The sequence below is a fragment of the Psittacula echo genome, assembly GCF_963264785.1.
Source record: "Psittacula echo genome assembly, chromosome: 23".
In the NCBI taxonomy this organism is placed as follows: domain Eukaryota; kingdom Metazoa; phylum Chordata; class Aves; order Psittaciformes; family Psittacidae; genus Psittacula; species Psittacula echo.
This window is the reverse complement of record NC_137748.1, coordinates 2,923,195-2,944,261: the sequence shown is the minus strand read 5'-3', so window position 1 is coordinate 2,944,261 and position 21,067 is coordinate 2,923,195. Positions and strand designations below refer to the sequence as shown.

Here is a 21,067-nt window from a genome sequence, read left to right as displayed (position 1 = left end):
ACTCTGCTGTGTATTACCTTTGGGTTTGGAGGATGCACGGAGGTCATTTCTGGGTGGGAAGAGGCAGCAATAACTTTGATGAAGCACAGGATTTCATAGAATCATGGAGTCCCAGATTGGTTTGGGCTGGCAGGGACCTTAAAGCTCCTCCAGTCCCAACCCCTGCCACGGGCAGGGACCCCTTCCACTGGAGCAGCTTGCTCCAAGCCCCTGTGTCCAACCTGGCCTTGAACACTGCCAGGGATGGGGCAGCCACAGCTTCTCTGGGCACCCTGGGCCAGCGCCTCAGCACCCTCACAGGGAAGAGCTTCTGCCTAAGAGCTCATCTCAGTCTCCCCTCTGGCAGGTTAAAGCTGTTCTCCGCTGCTGTGGAGGGCAGAAGCTGTGACCTTCCTGCCCAGGGTGCCCAGCAGAGAGGGTACGTGTCTGTGCAGGTGCCTGGGCTACAGTCGCCTTCTTAGGGACACTTGCATGGTAAGAAGTGGGACTGCCCCTTGGCAGAGCCACAAATACTGGCTTTTCCCTTCTGTTTTCCTGTAGCACTCTAATTCCGCATGGTTTAACCCATTCAACCCCACCTGCCCAGAGGTGGCCAGGACTGGAAGGAGCTGCAGGGCTGAGCAGATCTCCCACTTAAAATAACTCAGAGGAGCACGGTCACTGCTCCTGGCAGCAGCCCCTTACACCGGAGATGGCACCTTGGTAGTGGAGCAGTGAGCAGCTGCTCCTGCATCCCTCCCTCCATCTCTTCCTCCATCTTAGCATCCCCCCCATGTAAAACTTCACCTCTTCTCACAGGCAAGTGCTTTATCCTCAGAGTCATTTTATTACCAGTTCTGCTTTAGATTAAATGGGCCTTCAGTATATAAAAATAATGTATACAAATGAGCAGTTAATGTTTTACATTCCTGGCTTAAAGTCATTTATAAGTTACACATTCATTTCCCTTCCCTCCCCTTCGAGCTTGCGGGTGGTACCGAGCCGGCGCTTAGCATCTTACTTACAGCAGGAAACAGCCACTGCTCGAGCTCTGCAGCGTGGCCTTACCCTGGTCTAAGAGCTGGGGCAAGCGAGGTCATTTAACAAAGTAAATGCATTAAAGGTTAATTGTGAAGTGCATGGTTTGGAGTTACTCAGCAGCAGCAGCAGCAGGGCAGGGGAGGAATTGAGTCCGGTGCAGTATGGGAGGCTCGTGCAGCTCCTGCACCATTGCAGCAGTGACCTTGTAGCGGTTTAGGGTCATGGTGGTTCCTTAAGGGCTGGAGACTGCCCGCTGCCTGCTGCTGGCAGCTCCCCAAGGGACCATGGTCACTGTTGTCTCCAAGATGCTCCAGCCTCGACAGCAGAGGTGGGTGACAGTGTGCAGAGCTGGAGCCACCTCACAGAGACTTGAGGACAGTAAATCCTTGCCTCTGCTGCTGATTGTTGTAGCTACAGAGCCTGCCCTGCAGCGAGGAACAGCCCAGTGCTGCTCACCACAGCCTTCAGATCCCAGTGAGACCTCGTACGTGGGTATTCCAGCCTCTGCTCCACAGCACAGAGAAATTTAAAGGAAGACGTATAAAATCACTGTAAAATAGCACCCCTGCCAGCCTCTGGGCACGGGATATGCCCAGGGCGGGATCTTTGCAGCAGGCTCCTCACTGGATTGGAGCTCCTCGCCTCTGCAGCAGAGGAGAACTTGGGTCTCAAAGGGCTCTGCAAGGCCGGGGGAGATGGAGATTGTAGGGATCGCTGCATCCCTGGCTCCCAACCCTCGTCCCCTCCTGCAGTGGGAAATCAAAGGCACCAGCAAGCTGAAGAGCAGAGCACACCAGTGCAGTGCTGAGCCTGAGACAGGCGTGCAGTGGAGCAGCTCTGGGGTAGGGATGGGCAGCCCCTCTTTTCCTTCCAGGACAATTTGGGCTCCTTTCTGTGCTCCCCTCTCCATGCCCACAGCCACGAGGGTCCCCATCCCTGCCTGCCTGGAGGAGCTCAGAGGTATCACTAAGCAAGCGCCGGGGGATCCCTGCGCCAGACCCAGGGGCATGCGGTGGGAGCTGGCACGCGAAGCTGGAGCAGCCAGGAGCGGGAGCTGTCTCGGTGCCCTGCGTGTCCCGGTTCACGTCCCGTGGTCAGGATGATGCTCGTACCCTGGTTCTGGCCGCTGCAGCGCCGGCGCCGCTCACAGCGGGATGTCCGGCGTCGCCTGCAGGCTCTGCCCCGCAGCCCGTTTCTTGGAGCTGCCGCGGCCCTTGTCTGCGCGCCGGTACGGGTTGTTCCTCAGATCTGCACCGGGAGGAGCACGGAGAGCGGCTGAGCTCCGCCTGCCCGCCCCCGCCCCATCACCCATCATTGCCCAGGAGGCACTCGTCTGGGTATGAGGGTGTTCAAGAGAAGCCAAACCAGCAGCACGAAGACAGGAGGAGCAGCAGCTACAACCAACCAGCCCCTGGCGCCCTTTCCCTTGGCTCTCCGGTGCCCGGCACTGTATCACAGGGCTGAGGCTGGTGCCGCAGTGCCCCGGGGTTGGCTTTCGGTGTGGGGCAGAGTCCGGCTGATGTGTCACACACCCGGAGATGACAATGGGATAGGAAGCCCGGGGGAGCGACCAAGCCTGGCAGCCCCCCTCATGCCCCTGCGCCGAGCCCCGCTGCCCCACGTTACCTACAAAGGACTCTCCTCATTGAAGCTCACGTCGCAGAAGAGCCGGGACGAGCGCTTGCCCGTCCGGGCTGTGAAAGGAACAGTTTTCAGAGCTGAGCAGAGACATCCAGAGAGACAGCGAGGAGGAGGAGAGAGGAGGAAAAAGCAGAAGAGGAGGAAAAGCTATGAGAGAGGGCAGGGAGCACTTGCACCGCATGCCATGAGGAGGTGCTACAGGCGGGTTTGTTTCCACAGTGGTGCTTGGTGGCCCTGCAGCTCCTGGCTGTGACAGGCCCCTGCAGCCCCCCATCACCAAGGGCGTCCCTGCTGCAGGGGGTAGATGTCTAGCCACTACCTGAAATAATCTCTCACCTGAAATAATATCCTCAATGGCCCCATCTTTTCCCTCATAGATAAGTGGCTCCTTCACCATCTGCTTCTTCTTCAGCTCGGCGATCATGTCCATCTGCTGTCGCTTGGCTTTCTGGATGGGCAGCTGCAGTGGGGACAGTGCGGGGTGAACAGCACGGCTCCCACTGCACCCCAAACCTTCCCTCCCTCTCTTCTCCTCCCTCCCCAGGACCTGCTTTGCCCCTCCCCACCCCACAGCCTGCGTGGGGCTGGAGCCCAGTACCCCACCAGGACAGAGGCGCTTGGGGCACCATCACCTCAGGCTGATTCTCGCTGCCAGGGGAGCCGGATTCTGCCTCTTTGGCTGCAGCCTCTTGTTTCTTCCACATCTCAATGTCCTGCTCTGCTTTCTTGGGAGAGAGACAGGGAAGGTGTGCTGAGATGGGGCGTCCTGCTGCGGATCTGCAGCCTTCCCAGTCCCAACCAAGCTCCAGCATCTCCAACTCCCCCAAACGGCGTCAGTGAACGCCACCAACTAGGGTCAGACCCCTCCCAAGCCCAGAAACGGGGCAAACCCCATCCCCTCCTACCTTGTAGGCTTTGATGAATCTCATGAACATGGGGAAGAAGGTGGTGGGGGGACTGGTCTTGGGGTTCTCCCCAAAATACTCCACAGCTGACTCATATGCCTCCTGTGGACAGAGACACCTTGATCTAGGGGGCTGGGCAGTGGTGCCCCATTGCCCACCTCCTCCTCCCAGCATCTCCCACCTCGCCATCCCCTTCTGCAGCCCCCTCAGCTCCTGCTTCTCCTACCAGGGCAGAGGTGGGAGCACCCTGGATGTCCCATGTAGAAATGAGGGGCCCAGTCCTGCCCCACAACCCTTCATTACCCCCAGAACCCACCTTGGCGGTTTTGCTGTCAGCCTGCAGTTTCTCCATCACCTCCGAGTTGACCTTGAGGAAGTCCTTGAGCACGGGGCTGTCATCCTGCCGCATGAACTCCTTGCGGGTGAGCTCCATGCCCTGCTGCAGGCCCCGCACGTCCTGCAGCACGCTGTCCAGGGACACTGCAGGGAGGGCAGCAGTGCCGGGGCTCAGGGCAGGCTCGGGGATGCCCCGTGCTCAGGCTATAACCCCGGCCTGGTGCCCGCAGGTGCTACCTGTGCCCGCCTTGTCTAGGAAGTGCAGCTCAGTGTGGAAGCCGGTCAGCCCAGGGTACTTCTCCGTGATCACCCGCACCAGGTAATGCAGCAGCGTCTGCTTGCGGTCAGTCGACTTCATCTCCAGGAGCTGGGAGAGCAGTGTCAGCCCTGAGCCACATCCACCACCCCACCTCACCCCTGCTCAGGGCAGGCTCTGGTGCTCCTTCATCCCCATAGCTGATTCTGCATCCCTTCATCCCCATGGCTGGTTCTGCATCCCTCAGTCCCCACGGCTGGTTCTGCATCCCTTCATCCCCATAGCTGATTCTGCTTCCCTTCATCCCCATGGCTGCTCGGCATCCTTCCATCCCCATAGCTGGCTCTGCATCCCTCAATCTCTCCATATGTGGTCTCTGCATCCTTAAAGCCCCACAGCTAGGTCCTGTGTATCTCCATCCTTTTATCTTTTCCCCATGCCTCTCCAACCATATAGATGGTCTCTTCATCCCTCCATTCCCACAGATTCCTATGTTACTCCATCCCCACAGCTGGTCCCTGCATCCATAGAGCTGCTCCCCATGCCTCTCCAAACCCTGTAGCTGGTCCCTGCATCCCTCCATCCCCACAGCTGAATCCTGTGTCCTTCCACCCATATAGCTGGGTCCTTGCATCCTTCCATCCCCACCCCAGGTTCCCATGTCCCTCCCTCTCCAAGTGTCCCTGTGCTGACCCTACCGCATCGAGGCTCTGCAGTCGGAAGCCATAGGCTGCCCCACGCTTGCTGCTGTTCATGTAGTTCCCAAAGGCCAGGACAATCTGTGGAGACACAACAACTCCTGGACACAACCCAGCACGGATGGGGCACCCCAGGTGGAGCACAGTGCCTACAGCCACCCTGCGTGCACCCGTCCCACACCAACGTCCCCGCAGCAGGGCCACTGCACCCCAAACTCCTCACCTCAAGGATGTTGCGTAGTTTGCTGGAGGACTTGAGGGACATGGATGCAGCGATGATGGCGTTGAGTTGCTGTGGGTGGAAGGAGAAGCGTGTGAGCCCCGCTGCAGGGTGTCAGCCCCTCCCAGCAACCACAGCCCCCCTGTCCCTCACCAGCACTCACAGGCATGAGCAGCTGGGCCGTGTCACTGAAGTTGCCCAGGAAGATCATGACGTTCATGCGCTCGGAGAGGCGCGGGATCTTGCTGAAGCGGATCATGAACTGGTCCTCGTCTGAGAGCTCCTCCGGGGGCTGCTGCTCCTGCTCGAACTTCCCAATGAGCGTCCGCTCATACTCAGTGGGCAGGAAGCGCAGCAGCAGCTCCAGGAAGTCAAGGCTCAGGGCTTGCTGGTCATAGCTGTGGGTGGTGGAAAGCCCCCAGCGCAGTCAGACCCTGCAGCCGGTCCCTCAATCCCCCATCACCCATGGCTGGTTCCCGTCTTCCCTCCATCCCCACGGCTGGTCCCTGCATCCCTCTATCTCTCTGTATCTGGTGCCATCGTGCCTCCAACCCCAGCACACCTCGCATCACCCCCATCCTTTGGTATAGCTGGGCTTGCACCCAACCACCTCCTGACCTTCTCCCATCAAGGGAGGACACTCACGTCTCAATAGCTGTGCAGATGTCCTGGATGCTGCAGCCACCCTTGCGGAGGGTGATGGCCAGGTTCTTGGCTCGGTTGGACTCCATGAGAGTGACCTTGTTGGGAGCCTTCTGTGTGGCCTTCACCTTGAGGGCACTGATGTCCAAGCCAGGGCCCTGCGCCTTGGTCTTGAACTGCTCTTCAAAGTCACTCATGTCCAGCTCCTGTGGGGAGATAGGGCTGAGGGCTCGGCAGGAGGTGACACAGGATATCTGGGATGAGGATGGGGCTGGAGGACCAGGGCAAGGGGGAAAGGAGTGAGAGAATGAAGGCGGGGTGAAAGTCAGGCTGAAGGGGTGAGGATGGAGCAAGGAAACAAGGACAGCAACAAGACAAGGGGGTGAGGAGGGGATGAGGGGACCAGAGGATGAAGATGCAAAAGAAGACATGGACAGGATGTGAGGATGAGGATGGAGCAAGGGGTGACAGGAGGATGGCAGATCCCAAGTTGTCCCTCTCCATGGCATCAAGGAGCAGCTCCAGCCGCCAGCAGCCACATCGCACCATGGATGTGTGCAAGGGCAGCACAGGAGCAGCCTCAGCATGGATGCAGTGTGGACTGGGACACTGGCCTATGCCTGGACCCCCCCCTGAGCCCCCATGTCCTCACCTGCAGCACCTTCTCGTCGTTGAGCTCATTGAAGACAGTGCCATCGATCTGGCTCGGCTTCAGCGCCACCCAGTTGAAGACGGGCATGCGGAACTTGGTCTGGATCGGCTTCTTCACCTTCACTGCACAGGGATGGGGAGGGGGGCTGCGTCACGGTGTGGGGGTTCCCAAACCCACCCCAGGGTGCTCCCAACCCTCTCCTGGTGACACCCCCACCACTGCCAGCTCACACTCACCTGAACCACCGCCAGCACTGGGGGCACCCAGCCCAGCTGGGACGCCCCCCCCCCCGAGGGGGAGCAGGGGTGGAGGGGGGGGGACGGCCTTCTCCAGGGCTCCTGGGAGTGGTGGCGGCGGGGGTGGCACTTGGGTACCTGGGAGCGGAGGGGCCGGGGGGGGGCCGGTGCCTGTGGGCAGCGGGGGTGCAGGGGGCACCAGGGGGCTGCAGCCAGCCCCTGGCAGCGGGGGTGGAGGTGGAGGTGGAGGTGGCGGGGGGGGCGAGGGGGCGGCGGGTGTTGGAGGGGGAGATGGGGCTGGAGCTGGGGCTGGATCCAGAGCTGGAGCATCTGCAATGGAAAGAAGAGGTGAGTGCGATGGTGGCAGTGCAGGACACGGTGCCACCACCACACTGCCGCTGTCACTGAGCGACTCCTCACCCCTGGGCACATCCCCACACTCCTGCCTCAGTTTCCCTGCACAGAGGTACGCTGCCAGCCTTCCTCTGTCCACTGGGAAGGGACATCCTAGTCTGCCACTACGTCCCCACCTCCGCGGTACCTGTGCCGGTGGTGGTGGTGGTGGCCTCTCGGGTAACCACGGGGGCTGCTGTTGTTTCTATGACAACGGGGACAATTTGGATAGCGACGTCTCCGTCGGGCCCACGCAGGATCTGCACCAAGCCCTTCTCCTCCAGCTCCACCAGCCGCCGCTCCAGCGCCAGCCGGTAGCACTCCTGGGGCTGTGGGGCTGGCGGGCTGGATGGCTGCGGTGGGCTCAGCTGCTCCTGCAGTGGTGACAGGCCCCGGCTCATCACTGGTGTCCTGCTACACCCCTCAAACCCCAGTCCTCTGGGCACCCGTCCCTTCCTCCAGCACTGGGTGCTCACCCGCAGCGCCTCCAGCTCCCGACGCGCCTGGCTCAGCTGCTTCTCCAGCTCCGCTATCTTGGCCATGGAGTCGTTCTCTGCATCCTGCAGCTTCTCCGTCAGCTGCAGGGAGATGAGGCGACGTCGCTCAGCACCAGCCCCAGCCCTCCCTCGGGATTTGCGTCAGCAGCTCCTGCCCACATGCCCACATCCCACCTGGTTGACGTGCTCCTGCAGCTCTTCCATGTGCTCCAGCACAGATGTCTTGGTCTCCGAGTCCTCCAGCATGGCCCCCACGTCAAAGACATTGTCCAGGTAGGCTTGGATCTGCACCTGCAGCTTGTCGCTCTCGGTGAGACGGAGGCTCTGCCATGGGACAGCCGGTGGCACTGTCACTGCTGGTGGTACCCCCCCAGCACTCACCCACCTCCGGCATCAGTGCTCAGCACTGGGGTGGTGCAGGATCACCCACCTCCAAGTACTGGTCCAGTCCCAGGTGGGTGAACTCGTACTGCAGGAACACGCGGAAGTTCATGTTCTCCACTGAGTGCACCACGATGTTGATGAACTGCATGCAGGCCACCTGCAGGACAGGCACCGCTCAGCAGGGCAGTCCCAGAATCATAGAATGGGTTGGGTTGGAAGAGGTCTTAAAGTTCCAATCCCCTGCCACGGGCAGGGACCCCTTCCACTGGAGCAGCTTGCTCCAAGCCCCTGTGTCCAACCTGGCCTTGAACACTGCCAGGGATGGGGCAGCCACAGCTTCTCTGGGCACCCTGGGCCAGCGCCTCAGCACCCTCACAGGGAAGAGCTTCCTTATATCTAACCTAAACTTCCCCTGTTTCAGTTTGAACCCGTTACCCCTTGTCCTATCACTGCAGTCCCTGATGAAAAGTCCTTCACCAGCATCCTTGTAGCCCCCTTCAGACACTGGAAGCTGCTCTGAGGTCTCCACGCAGCTTCTCTTCTCCAGGCTGAACAGCCCCAGTGTTCTCAGCTTGTCTTTGGGGACACAGTGCCTGAGGACTGCACAGCGGGTCGGTGGCCCATGGGGACATGGTGCCCCTGGGAAATGCATGGTGGTTTTGCTGCCCTGGGGCCATGGGCACCTGGGGAAGGACCAGTGGCTCGGCAGCCCTTGGGAATCCAACGCCCTGGGGACAGCACAACAGCTTGGCAGCCTTTGGGACATGGCACCCACATGACAGCACAGTGGCTTGGTCACCCCTGGGTACACCAGCACCAGCCCCACCAGCCTCTCACCATGAAGTCAATGTTGGTGTCCTCGTTTCGGAAATACTCCATCAGCTTCTCGAAGCGGTTCTTCTCCCCGCAAACCTGGGGTGGGAGCAGAGGGCTGAGGACCCAGAGGGACACTGCCAGGGTGGGCACCCGAGGGGGTGACAGGGCAGAATGCTGCCTGGCACCCAGCCCAGCTGGGACGTGGCCCTGGGGACATGCACTTGGCGTTGGGACATCAAGCCCAAAGGGTGGAGCATCACGATGGGCATTTTCCGGGCTCTGCCACACACAGGGAAACTGAGGCACAAGCCCAGCCGGAGCACAGGTGCCAGTGTGGGAACTGTGTGTCTCTGCTGGGGACTCACCTCCTTGAAGTTGTCAAAGGCGGCCAGGATGATGTCGTGGCCACCTCGGACCAGGCAGACAGCAGCCAGCAGCTCCAGCACCAGCGCTTTGGTCCTGTGGGGACATGGGGTGTGAGAGGGTCAGGGCTTTGGGGTGGACAATGGGCGAGGGGGAACAGGGGACAGGGAACAGGTCCTACCTGGCATTCTTGTTGTTGAGGCTCAGGGTGATCTCGTTGACACAGGCTGGGTGGTTCATCACCAGGCTGAAGCCAGACTTGGGGGGAAAGGAGCATTAATGGGGTTGTGCATCCTGTCCCCACCTCAGGGCTGCTCTGGGATCTTGGGACATCCCCATTCCATGTCCCCACTAGATGTGAGGACATCTCAGAGCAAGGGGATGAAGAATGGGTCCCATCCCAAACCATGACCCTGAAGATGGACGTGCAGTGACTGGAGGCTTTTGGGGAGCCCTCTCCCACCTGGTAGTTCATGATGGCGCGGAGACACATGATGCAGACATGGACATCGTCCTTCTGGCTGACCAGGCGGGAGTTCCTCAGCGCCTTCCTGCTGTGCGAGGGGTTCAGCCTGGGAGGCAAGGGGGCAGCTGAGCGTGGCCAGGGTTAGGGGGGCACAGTGCAAAGCAGGGTGGGGATAGAGCTTGGATGGGTGGCAGCAGGGATGGGGGAACACCAGGGAACCCAGGAGATTGCATCCCCACGGAGATACCCCCATATCCCTGCCCGTCTGCAAGCCCTTGGGCTGGTATGGTGATGGGGGTGGGATGGAGGCCGGGCAGTCTCGGAGGCTCACCGGAGCGGATAGGAGCTGCCGGGTGACCTGGGGCTACTGTCCCCATCACCGCCCGGGGCACTGCAGGGAACGCTGGGGTGGATGTGGCGGAGGAGGGTGTGGATGTGCTGGTTCGAGAGGCAGCAGCTGGAGGCGCATTAGAGCCTGCAGGACAGGAGGAAGAGACAGGGCTCCCGTGTCGCTCCCCCCCAGGCTTGGGGACACAGGTGGGGGGCAAGGGCCGTGACCCACTGCGGGTGCCACGTCAATCCTGACCTGCCCTGGGGCCGGGGGGACACCCCGGCTCCCCTGGATCTGCTGGCGAGGGACCCCCATGGTCCCCATGGTGCCATGTTAACGGCACAGTGTGACTGTGGGGGGGTGTCCTCTGGCCCCCCACCCGCTGGTGACCAGCATCGGGGTCCCACTGGGGTGTCCCCATCCCACCAGTACACCCTGGCCCCGTCACCTACCGTCAGTGCATCCCCAGGCAGCGTGCAAGAGAAGAGCAGGTTAAAGGGGGCTGCGAGGTGCCAAGTGCAAGCCAGCAGGCACCAGGACCAGCTATGAGGGCACAGGCCTGTTCCTCCGTGCTGGTTTTAAACCAGGAGAGCACAATTTGCTCTCCCAAAATCTCAATTTTTTGCTTGTCCATGGGGTTTTCCCAGAACATGCCACAATGGTTCCACTGGGGGACGGATCCAGCCCAGCTCCCAGCAGGGTTTAATCGGGGTATGCGGCTTTGTCCCCTCCAAACCAGCCCTGGGGACCCATTGTTAGGACCAAGCCCGTGTCCCCCTGCCAAGCCCCTCTCCAAGCACAGCGCAGCTGGGATGCAGCGAAGCGGAGAGCAGGGAGGGATACGGCGCAGGGATTGGGGGGACAGTTGGGAATGGGACCACGCGTTACCTTACAGTGAGGTGCCGCGCTTTGGAGGAGCCCTGCATGGGGGGTGAGGAGTTGCTTTTGTTCAGGTCCTCCAGTGACCGCTCCAGGACCTTGCCCTTGTCAGAGCCTGGGCTGCCGTTCTCGGAGCTCTCCATGTCATACCTGGTGGCCCATGGAGACACAGGGACCAGTGAGGTGTGGCACCCCAACAGGGGTCTCCAGGGCTGGGAATGCTCTGTTCAACCCCAGCCATAGGTCCATCACTCCAGTGATGAAGGAGAGCACCCCAGGGTCCCCACTCTGTGTCCCAGGGGAGTCAGATCCCATCCTTGGGAAAGGGCAGCCGGTGGGCAGCCAGACATACGCAACAGAGTACTGGGCGAAGGCGAGATACTCCAGCAGCACGTCCAGCCCCTTGTTCTCCTCGTTGAGGAACTCCTGGACCCAGCTGTGGGATGCAGAGGATTAGTTGGCTCCACCAGCCCTTCTCATCCTCCCTTTTTACCTGCCCAGAACCTCAGCAGAGCCACCCCTTGGTCAGAGGTCCCCAGGAGGGTGGGACACACCGGGGACATGAGGTGGTTCCACACAGACCCCCATTCCTGCTGCACGGGGACACAGCCCCAGGGCTCCCCTGCCACCACTGCCACCAGGACAGGACAGCCTGAGCGTAGGTGGTGAGACCACCATGGGCACCCCTGGCTCAGCACGCACCACACAACAAGGGATCAGGGCACAAAGGCTGGGGGCTAAGGTCCATTCTAGCATCCAGGGAGTACCAGAAAGCCAAGATGAGGTTGAGGCCCTACAGCACCCATGACACAGCTAGCTGCTTCAGCACCCCTGTCCTGCCGTCAGAGTCACCCCAGAGGGGTGGGATGAGGTAACATACCCACAGCCAGGAGATGCCTGTCCCTGTCCCAGCGATGCTGGGGACAGCAGCAATGGCTGGTGACAACAGGGACACTTCCATTCTTACCCGATGTAGTTGGTCCTCAAGGAAATCTCCAGCTCCCGGAGCACCTGCGTTGACTCCTGCACTCGCCTCTTGAACTGTGGGACATGGAGAGCCGTTGGCGTTTTCCCTACACCAGACTCCGGTGGGGACAAGGGGTGCAAGGGGGAGCACCCACCTTCCTGCTTACGCCACCCGTGTCCAAGTAGCTCTTCAGCTTCTGGATGTAGGCAGACGGTGGGTTCTTCACCTGGAAACGCTCCTACGAGCCCCGGAGAGAAGCTGAAAGCACCCAGCTGCGGCACAGGAACGTGCCACCATCCCACAGCAGCTGCCGTGTCCCTGTCCCCACCATGCACTGACCAGTGTTTAATCGGGCTAATGAGGCACTGAATCACTAATGGAGATGGATGTCGGTGCTTGGCACTATGAGTGGCACTGGGGGACAGGCAGGGCATGGAGGATGCTGTGACATCCAGACCTCACCTGGTCACAGATGAGCTCCCACTTCTTCTCGTTGTCATACTGGTTGAGCAGCTTCATCTTGTCTGGGGGCAGGTTCATGGACTTCTGCGGAGTGATGGGTGTCAGGGTTGGAGGTCACCCCCAAAAACACCCCCGTGGGGCTGTAGTACCCACCACTTGCCCAGCACTGGGTGTCCTTGCTCAGCAGTGGGATAATAGGGACACCAGTGGAAGGATGGGCACACCAGTGGGATGATGGGGATACTGGTGAGGACACCGGTGGGATGATGGGGACACTAGCAGGAACACCAGTGGGATGATGGGGACACCAGTGCCTCAGGGCACTGGTAGCAGGGGATGGGGATACCACCATTCCCAGGATGTTAGCATGCCACCAGACATGGACCCACCAGCAACATCCCCATCTGGGAGTCCCCAAGGGAACAGAAGGTTCTCCAAGGCAGAAGGTGTTAGTGGTGGACAGGAGAAAAAACTGAACCTATTCATCTGTGCCATGATGCTCAATGCTCCCAGCCTCAGCCAGCCCAGTCCTGGCAGAGCTACTTGGGGTGAGGGATGGGGACACAGGCTGGGGACACGCTCAAGAACCCAGGAGTTAAGCCCTGCTCGAGGGTGATGGCCATCCCTGAGGCCCCCCCCCTCAGCCGGCACATGATGAGCCCAGCTGGTGAAATCAGTGTTCTTCTAGAGACCTGGTGTCAGGGCAGGGTCTGGAGCATCACCACCTCCCTCTGTGCCACTATGGCACAACCCTGGCCCTCACCGCCTCCCGGGGCCGTGCCTGCAGGATGTGTCGTGGTTTCCGCTCTCCAAACGACAGCAGGCGGCTGCCAAACCTGCTCCAGAGCACAGCGAGGCCCCGGGGCAGCTCCTGCCTCTGCGGTGCAGGGGGACACAGCGGGTCCCTGAGGGACACCATGGGAGGAGCAGCAAGCAAAGCCTTTAATGGGGCACCCACCATGGCCTGGGCCATGTCGGGAGCTCAGCTCAGGTCATGGGTGATTGAATTTCCTGAAAGACCCATTTCTTGGTGACCCAGCTGCTAGAGAAAAGCAGGAGTTAAGGCTTGCCTTGGGCAAGCTGGCACAAGGGCACGTGGAGGCAATGCGCAGCCCTTAACAACCTGAATGTCACCCTTAACCATCGGTTTTGGGGTGCCCTGCTGAGGTGGTTGAGGATGGGGCTGGGGACACCCATGTCCTTGGGGGAAGAAAGGCATCTCACAGGGGTTTGGTTGCCCACAGAGGAGCAGGTCCAAGAGGAGAGGTGTCGCAGTGGTGGACAGGAACCCCACTGCCTGCCTCCACCAGGGACCTGTCAAGCTGCTTTAGCAGGAAGCCAAAACCATGAGATGTGGGTGGAGAGGAGCCAGGGGGATGGACTGCATAGGGAGGGTGAAATTAGGCTGCAGGGTCAGAAACAACCTCGTTGCAAAGCCACCGGGGCTGGACTTAAGCTGCTGGGTGGCTCCCAGGCTGAATGAGGTGGCAGCAGCACCGAACGGCCCCTTTGCTGGGGAGCCCTGTCCTTGTGGTCCCCTAGGGGTGGGTAAGACCTTCCAGGAGGGTCAGACCAAGGCACAGGGCTGTGCCAGGAGGGACCATGCACCCAAACACCCCACCCAGGGCTCTGGCAGCACTCACGGCACCCTCAGTGGAACACTATCGAGTGTCCTTAGCAGAGACGGGATGGTGGCACTTGCCACATGGACCATCTCTTCTAGCGTCCATGTGTGGGACCTGGAAAAACCAGGACCAAGCACCAGCTTGTGAGACAGGGCTTCTGGTGGATTCCCTACCACAAGGATGCAGGCAGGGCAGGGGGATGCTGGGGATGTCCCTACGGAGGTGGCTATGCCACCAAGCCTTGTGGTCCCTTCTTGCCAGCAGGGCTGGCTGGGCTGGGTGGCAGGATGTGGCATGGTTTGGGTACAAACTGGGTGGTGGCTGCATCCCGCCAGGGCCTGGGCACAGTCACGTGGTGCTGGGGGAGGAAGTGGCTCCTCTGTGGTCCCCAGCAGCGTGAAGAAACCAGTTCTCATTTCCTGCTGCTGGGGGTGGGGAGGGAACCGGTGCTGTGGGAGGTGTGGGGCAGGGCAGGGGATGTGGGGCAGGGCTGGGTGGGAGACACAGGATAGGGCAGCAGCAGAGTACCCTGGAGGTGTCATTGGAAAGACTTAGTCCTCCGCGGGAGACAAAGATGGTGGGACCATGGGGACTTGCCTCCAGCAATCATGTTCCACCTCCAGTCATGCAGCACCTTCCATCTGGCACCAGCATGCTCATCCCACCCTGGTGTGGGGCTTCCCCAGCCTGGCAGCAGCGTCATTGAACGGATGCCACCAGATGTCCCCCACCAACTCTTCTGAGACACTCAAAGTGCCATGGAGCCCACCGTGTCATCCCACCCGTGCCCAGCACCAGGATGCTGCTGGCTGGGACCTTCCACCTCAGCTGATACCGGCTGCAGACCAGAGCTGGGCTTTACCCTACCCCTTAAACTAAAACTGGGGGAGGCAAACCAGCTCATTCATCATTTTCTGGTATGAGAAGTCCTTTCTGTGTCACAGCACCCGCACGGGGCAGCTGCTGGGGTGGGGATGGAGCTATTTTGGGTGTCAGAAACCTTCCTTTGCTCCACACGCGAGCGAGTAGAGCTGAGCTGGGCTCTGCACCAAACCCCAGCACAAAAACAGTTCAAAGCATCCTTCACAGGAGTGTTTGCTCAGTAAAACACCGATGGGCTGGAGTGAAAACCAGGCTGAGGCCAGAGAGCAGCGTTTCTGGGGCACGTGGGAGATGTGCATCCATAAGGGTGGAAAGCCTCAATGGCATGTGGCATGGGAGAGAATCCCAGTCCAGACACTGGGTAACAACCAGCCCACCACGGGGAAGGAGCTGGAGCATCCTGAGATGGTGGTTTAGGGGTTGTAGAGGATCAATGTCACCGGGTACCTGGGCTGGTGGCCACTGGAGGACACCACTCCAGGCTGCTCCCTCCATCCCTCATGCCACAGAGCACAATGCTCTCATCCAAGGGGGTCTGAGACATGCTCAGCCCAACAGCATCAACCATCCCATGGTGTCCCCTTCCGTGACCCCAACTGCCATCAGACCCATCTTTCTGCCTCTTCCCAAGACTCAGCACCGGGCATGCAGCAGGATGAGGCTCATCAAGCGTTCTCCTGGCCCCCAGCATGATGCTTCCAGGACCAGCTCATCCTGCCAGGGAATCCCTATATCCATCCAGGTCCAAACCTGTTAAGTGCCAGGCAGGGACAAGCCGGTGGAGGAGCAGACGATGGCCGGATCCTGCTGCGAGGGTGGTAAAGAGCAGGATGGGGGGGGGGGGGGGGGGTGTGTGGCTGCTGCTGCTTCCAGCTCTATTTTAAGAACAAGCAGAAGCTGCTCCCAGCACATTGGAGAGACGAGCCTGATCCAGCCACCTTGCCCACATTCCCACTGCCTGCCTGCCTGCCCTGTGCTGGGATGCCCTCTGAAGATGGCCTGATTCAGCACCATGGAAGTGATCCCAGCACCAGAACACCCTCCTCCATCAACCAGGCCCTGATCCAGCAATGTACAACAGCTCCCTTCCTATCCAGGCCCCACATCCCCCATGGGGACATCTCACAGCACCCAGCTGGACTTGGCCACCATGCGGGGACTGGGCTGGGGAGGGATCCAGCGGAATGCTGAGCATCAGTAAGCTGAGACCGACACTGCGGCCAGGGCTCACTGGTGACCAGTCCCACTGCTGGGGCCAACAGCACATCTGCAAACATCTGCAAACATCTGCAGTGGTGACGCTTGCCATGTTCTGCCCCAGGTCCTGGGAGAAGAGGCAGCAAAGCCCCCATCAGCAAACCCTCCTGGCCAGAGGCAGTCCCCATCCCCGTTAGTCGCCAGCCCCAACACTCCAGCTGAACCCTCTGAGATGTCTTCAGCCTCACCTCCACCACCCCCTTGACCCACAGTTTGGTTTGTATGTTCCCAATTGCTAGCTCTTGACATGCAAAAGAGGGGAAAATCCCAACTGCTCCAAGCAGGAGCATCTCCATCCCAGTAGCAAAGATGCTCTCTTTCCTCCACTCCATCCCAAATGCCACCTTGGCACATCCCAAACCACCTGGCACAGAGACAGCCCTCCTCTGCCAAAGAGGCATCTGCCACAGTGCCTTAGCTGGGAAGAAGCCAGTTTTTGGGGAATAAAACTGAATTCCCCATTTCTTGGCAAGTGATGGGTTTATCCATGCCCTTCCTGGTGGCAGTTTGGGTTCCCCTGGGCTCCAATGTTGACTGTTCTGCCAGCTCTCCCAGTATGGGATGTCCAGCCCCAAACTGGTTTACACCAATGTGCTCTCACAGCAACACTGTAACCGGGGCAATGTGCTCGATCTGGATCATGCTCCGCTGAGGGATTCCCAACCCATCACGTCTTGCTCCATCACTGATCTCACAAGCTCAGGAGGTGGAAAGATGCAATCCTGAGTTAAGAAACGTGGTTGGGGTGGGTGGAGGGATCCCCCAGCCCCCTGTGCCCCCGGGGGTTCCGCTGCCTCCCCCAGCAGTAAGAAGGAGGAAGGGAACCTGCTGAGGGAGGAAGCGAGATTGGGACAGCGATTTCACAAGAGACCCAGTTCCCGTCTGGCCAGACCCCAGCCCCATGGGTGTCCCCAGTTTTCCCTTGGGATGGAGGCAGTGCAGGTGGCACTGAGGTCCTGGGGCAGATCATCCCCCTTGTCCAACCTGCTGCCATCCGGCCAGGCGGGAAGCGCCATTTTCTGAGGCCTCGCTGCAGCAGCGGAAGCACCCAAGGTCCCCACTGCCTGTCCCCTCCTGCCACCGCTGCTGCGGCACCCGGGGGGTTACCACCAGTGCCACCACCCAGCTCAGCCACCCACCACCCTGCAGAGATGGGCGTCCCACAGCACATCCCTCTCCATGGGGATTCTGGGGTTCCCATGTGGATCCCCACCCTGCAGAGCCCTTCACCATCATCCCACATAGCTGGAGCTGATGCTGCTGGGGGCAGAGAAGCAGCAGCAGCTCCAGCTGCAATTCCTACCCCGAAATAATCCTCCTATAAACACCACGAGATAAAAAAGCTCCACAATAATTAGCACCTGGGGCTGGGATGATCCCACCGAGCACATCCTGGCGTACAGGCATCTGTGGAGCTTTTGCCCGTGGCTGCTCCTGACACAGCTCCGTCTCCCAACGGGGCATCAAGGGAGTAAAGCAGTATATTTTTTCCCTGCTCCCAGCCTGACCCTCCACTACGGAGCATCTTTGGGGAGGGCAGGGATACGGGACGGAGCATGTCCTGGCTCCCATGGAGGGACCGCAGCCTGCTTGGCGAGAAGGTCACGGCCGGCTGCCCCGCTCAAGGACGGAGGAGAACAGGCAGGAGCTGATCCCCTGCAGATCCGAGCTGCCATCCCATGGGAACGCGGCTTCGGCATCGCCCGTCGCTCACCCCGCAGCCGGAGCTCGGGAGGCTGGGAGCGATGCCGGTCGTTTTTCCAAAGGGAGAACGGCATCAGCAATGAGGATGAGGCTTTGCCACCCGCAGCACCGGTTGCCTGCAGCACGCTGCCGGGCCCAGCCGCTGCCGGCTCCCTCCATGGAGACCTGGGATCACCCCAAATATTTCAGTCTGGATCCCCCCTCCATGAGCGGCAGCCCCGCTGTGGAGCAGGACGAGCATCCCCAGGAGCGACAGAGGAACAATTATTATTAACCCTAGGGATAATAATTAATGACCGAATCAAATGCTGACTGTGATAACGGGACTGTCGCAGCTGCCAGGGTCCCCCCCGTCCCCGCTCACCAGGACGCGGCCGAAGCGCTCCTCCAGCTCGGCTGCGGCGGGCATGGGCTGCCGAGCGGGCGGCGCGGCGGCGCTCGGTGGGGCGGCGGGGGGCCGGGGGTCGCGGCTTTCCCGCCCCGCCGGCCCCCCCTCCATGCCCCCGGCCGCATTGCCCATGGCCGGGCTGGGCTCGGGGCTGCTGCTGCTGCTCCTCCCCCCGCTTCGAGGCTGCTCTTCGGCGTTTGCAACTTCGCCGGGGCGTTATCGCGCTGTTAACGCCTCCCCCTGGCCGCCCCCCCGCCCCGGCGGGCAGGGCTTCACCGGCCCGGCCCTCGGACCTCAGCACGGGGCTGCACCGCTGCCCGCTGCCTCTTGCCCTGTCCCAGCTGATGTCAGCTTGTGCGCCCTTAGCGTTCCATTTTACTTGTTAATTTAATATTTTAATTTTATTTAGCTTATTATTTTATTTCACTTAATTTCATTTTATTTTTTAATCTTATTTTATTATTTTATTCTATTTTTAGATGTAACTTTCATTTTATAAATTTTATCTTACATTTAGTTGGCTTTATTTTTAATTTATGCGTTTATTTTATTTAATTATTTTTATTTCAGCTTCTTTTATTTAATTTTTATTTCGTGTTATTTATTTCATTATTTTTATTTTATTCTTTTTTATTCTTATTTTATTTTTGTTTTATTCTTCCTTATCTTTTACCTTTTTTATATCATATTACTTTATTAATTTAATTTCATTATTTTATCTACTTTTAAAGCATTTATTATTTATTTTGTTATTTTATTTCCTTATCCTGGTTTTTTCTTATTAATTTTATGCTATTATTTATTTTATTCCATTTACTTTCAAATTTTGTTCTATTATTTCATTTTCTAGGGTGACAGTTGGAGCGAGGGGTGCAGCCGGGAGGTGTCAGGCTCCCTCCTTCCCCACTTCAGCCTCCACAGGAGGGAGAGCTGAGGCCAAGCCAGCTCATTGCATCTCTGGGCAGCCCACCCTGGGCAGGGGCTCCCAGGTGCCAGGTTGGCACAGTGTGGGCAGCCTGGGATGCTCCTGTGCTGCTGCTGGGCCATGACGAAGGTGGATGAGCAGAACCACCTCACCCAAGGGTGCTGTGGGCAGGTGGCACATGGTGATGGCGATCCCTGGAGAGCCGCAGCACCCATCAGCTGCCGCAGAGCACCCACCACACATGGTCGGGGCTGCGGCAGCCGGTGTCACCCCATCCACGTGCAATTCCTGCCGGCTGCCTGCCAGCACAGAGCAAGGCATTTCCCCATGGCGTCAATGACGGGAGCTCCCAACCACTGCTGGGGCACGAAGCACATTATTCTACTAAGATTTGGTGAGATTCAGTGAGATTTACTGAGATTTGGTGAAATTAAAGACTTGAGGAGAGATGTGCTGAGGGATGGGTAGAGGATGGATCCAGAAGGGCTCCTGGAACCCTCCGCGCAGCCCTGGGGCTGCATCCATCCAGCTCTCGTGGCATCTCCTGTTTGGCAACACCTGCTGAGGTGCTGGGATAGGCGCTTGGCACCACAGAGACCAGGGGAACGCGCTGGACTTGTTCTGTCAACCTCTGCAAACCCCAAATCCCAACCAGGGGATGCACAACTTGATCAGGAGCTGCCGTGGATTCTTGAGCTGCCTTTGGCACGATGCTGCATCCTCTCTGTCATCTCTGGGGCTCTGGGAGGCCAGAGGGGAGCAGCAGGCAGCTCAGCGGCACCAAAATCGGGGTCACCCACATTTAGGTTTGTTCCACTTTTCCGAAGCTCAATTTTGCAGTTAAAGTCTCTTTGTTTCATTAAATATTTCAGCATCTTGTTAAATATTCTGCAATTAATACCCTCATCCTGGTTTTCAAGGCACAGGGATCGTCACACCGACACAGTCCCAGGAGGGCAGATGTCACCAGGACCGTGTATGAAGACCAAGGTTTTCCACCCAGAGGCCCCACGCGGGGGACAGGCTCTGCTATGGGGCAGGGAGCCTGTGAGGACCCCAGGGGACACCTCCCACTGGACCAGGTTGTGCAAAGCCCCATCCGAGTCCTCTCTTTTCACCACTTTTCTGGTGTTTGACTTGCAGTACATGAAGGCCTTTGTCTGACAACTCCAATGACACGGGAGCCGCTTGCTTCCTGCTGTAATGATCCTTAAAAATATGCTAGAAACCACGTTCCAATAATCATCTTCAATATGTGCCCAGGGCTAATTTATTAGTTTTTTACATTAAGGGTGGCTTCAGACTTAGGTTTGTTTCTTAATTCAGTTCAATTCACTGAGAAACCCTCAAGCTGGGCATCAGACCCTTCGGTTTCCCCCCCCTGGATTTGCAGGTCCACAAAATTATACTGTTTCCTTGATGTTAGAGATATTCAGGCAGTGTCTGCTCATCCAAAGAAGCATTCCTAGACCTACATTGTACAGTCCAGAATAAACCCAAGCTTAGCATGATAACTTGGCACTGAAGGATTAAGCTCCAGAAGCTTCACGGTATTTGGAGAGCCGACCCCACCTCACATACCTCCAAGGAGCTGGACCTAGAGGCACCTGAAGCAGGGAGGGAAGCGTTTCTCAAGGTTGCTCGAGGGCATGGCTCTTCCTTTCTTCCTTGGTGAGGATTTCTGATGGTTTGAGGACTTGCTCTGAAGTTGTGCGGCTGAAGTGAAGGTCGACCCAAGGTTCTCTCTTGGTGGAAGTATCAAGATCTTAATTCCTTTACTTCTGAGGTGCTGAGCTTGGATTTCTCTTTTCCGTGCTGCTGAATTTCTTAGTGGCTGTAACGAGTTCCAGGTATAACTCCACTCTCCATTAGCCCATAGCCTTCTCAGGTGCACATTTTAATGTGTTAAGCCATGAGAAGCAGTGGAAGAAGAAATGTCTCTTCTATTGGTAAATCAGCTTCTTCTGCAGGTTTTTACAGCATAGAAGAGAGGAATTTAGGGGGAAAGCTCATGGCTGGAAAGCATGTCCCTCCTGGGACATGGAGGTTCAGGGCTTCAAAGAGCTTGAAAAACAGATAAACATTGTTCCCGACCACAAATATTTTGGTACTGTCACATCAC

The 21,067-nt window shown here is 58.6% G+C and overlaps 1 protein-coding gene across 1 annotated transcript; it reads right to left on the bottom strand.

Moving 5' to 3' along the window:
• Nucleotides 1-1,686: 1,686 nt before the first annotated feature.
• FMNL1 (formin like 1) lies at nucleotides 1,687-19,586 on the bottom strand. Its single transcript, XM_080633646.1, has 26 exons — nucleotides 17,997-19,586; nucleotides 12,165-12,248; nucleotides 11,857-11,940; nucleotides 11,703-11,776; nucleotides 11,088-11,171; nucleotides 10,745-10,885; nucleotides 9,523-9,631; nucleotides 9,241-9,317; nucleotides 9,062-9,155; nucleotides 8,718-8,792; nucleotides 7,927-8,037; nucleotides 7,671-7,820; nucleotides 7,476-7,577; nucleotides 7,148-7,373; nucleotides 6,607-6,936; nucleotides 6,371-6,492; nucleotides 5,722-5,924; nucleotides 5,240-5,474; nucleotides 5,080-5,148; nucleotides 4,857-4,937; nucleotides 4,140-4,269; nucleotides 3,883-4,046; nucleotides 3,567-3,668; nucleotides 3,294-3,386; nucleotides 2,998-3,121; nucleotides 1,687-2,268 (listed from the first exon to the last, which is right to left on the bottom strand). Exons 1-26 carry the CDS (start codon nucleotides 18,150-18,152, stop codon nucleotides 2,165-2,167), a joined length of 3,324 nt encoding a protein of 1,107 aa, XP_080489772.1. The 5' UTR covers nucleotides 18,153-19,586; the 3' UTR covers nucleotides 1,687-2,164.
• Nucleotides 19,587-21,067: the final 1,481 nt, after the last annotated feature.

What these genes read in the sequence shown, in the direction of transcription:
- FMNL1 (XM_080633646.1), bottom strand. Translation starts at nt 18,152, where the DNA reads ATGGGCAATGCGGCCGGGGGCATGGAGGGGGGGCCGGCGGGGCGGGAA. An exon ending in TGCAGGAGCACGTCAACCAG is followed by an intron (nt 7,578 to 7,670) that starts GTGGGATGTGGG and finishes ATCTCCCTGCAG; the next exon opens with CTGACGGAGAAGCTGCAGGA. An exon ending in ACGACGAGAAGGTGCTGCAG is followed by an intron (nt 5,925 to 6,370) that starts GTGAGGACATGG and finishes ATCTCCCCACAG; the next exon opens with GAGCTGGACATGAGTGACTT.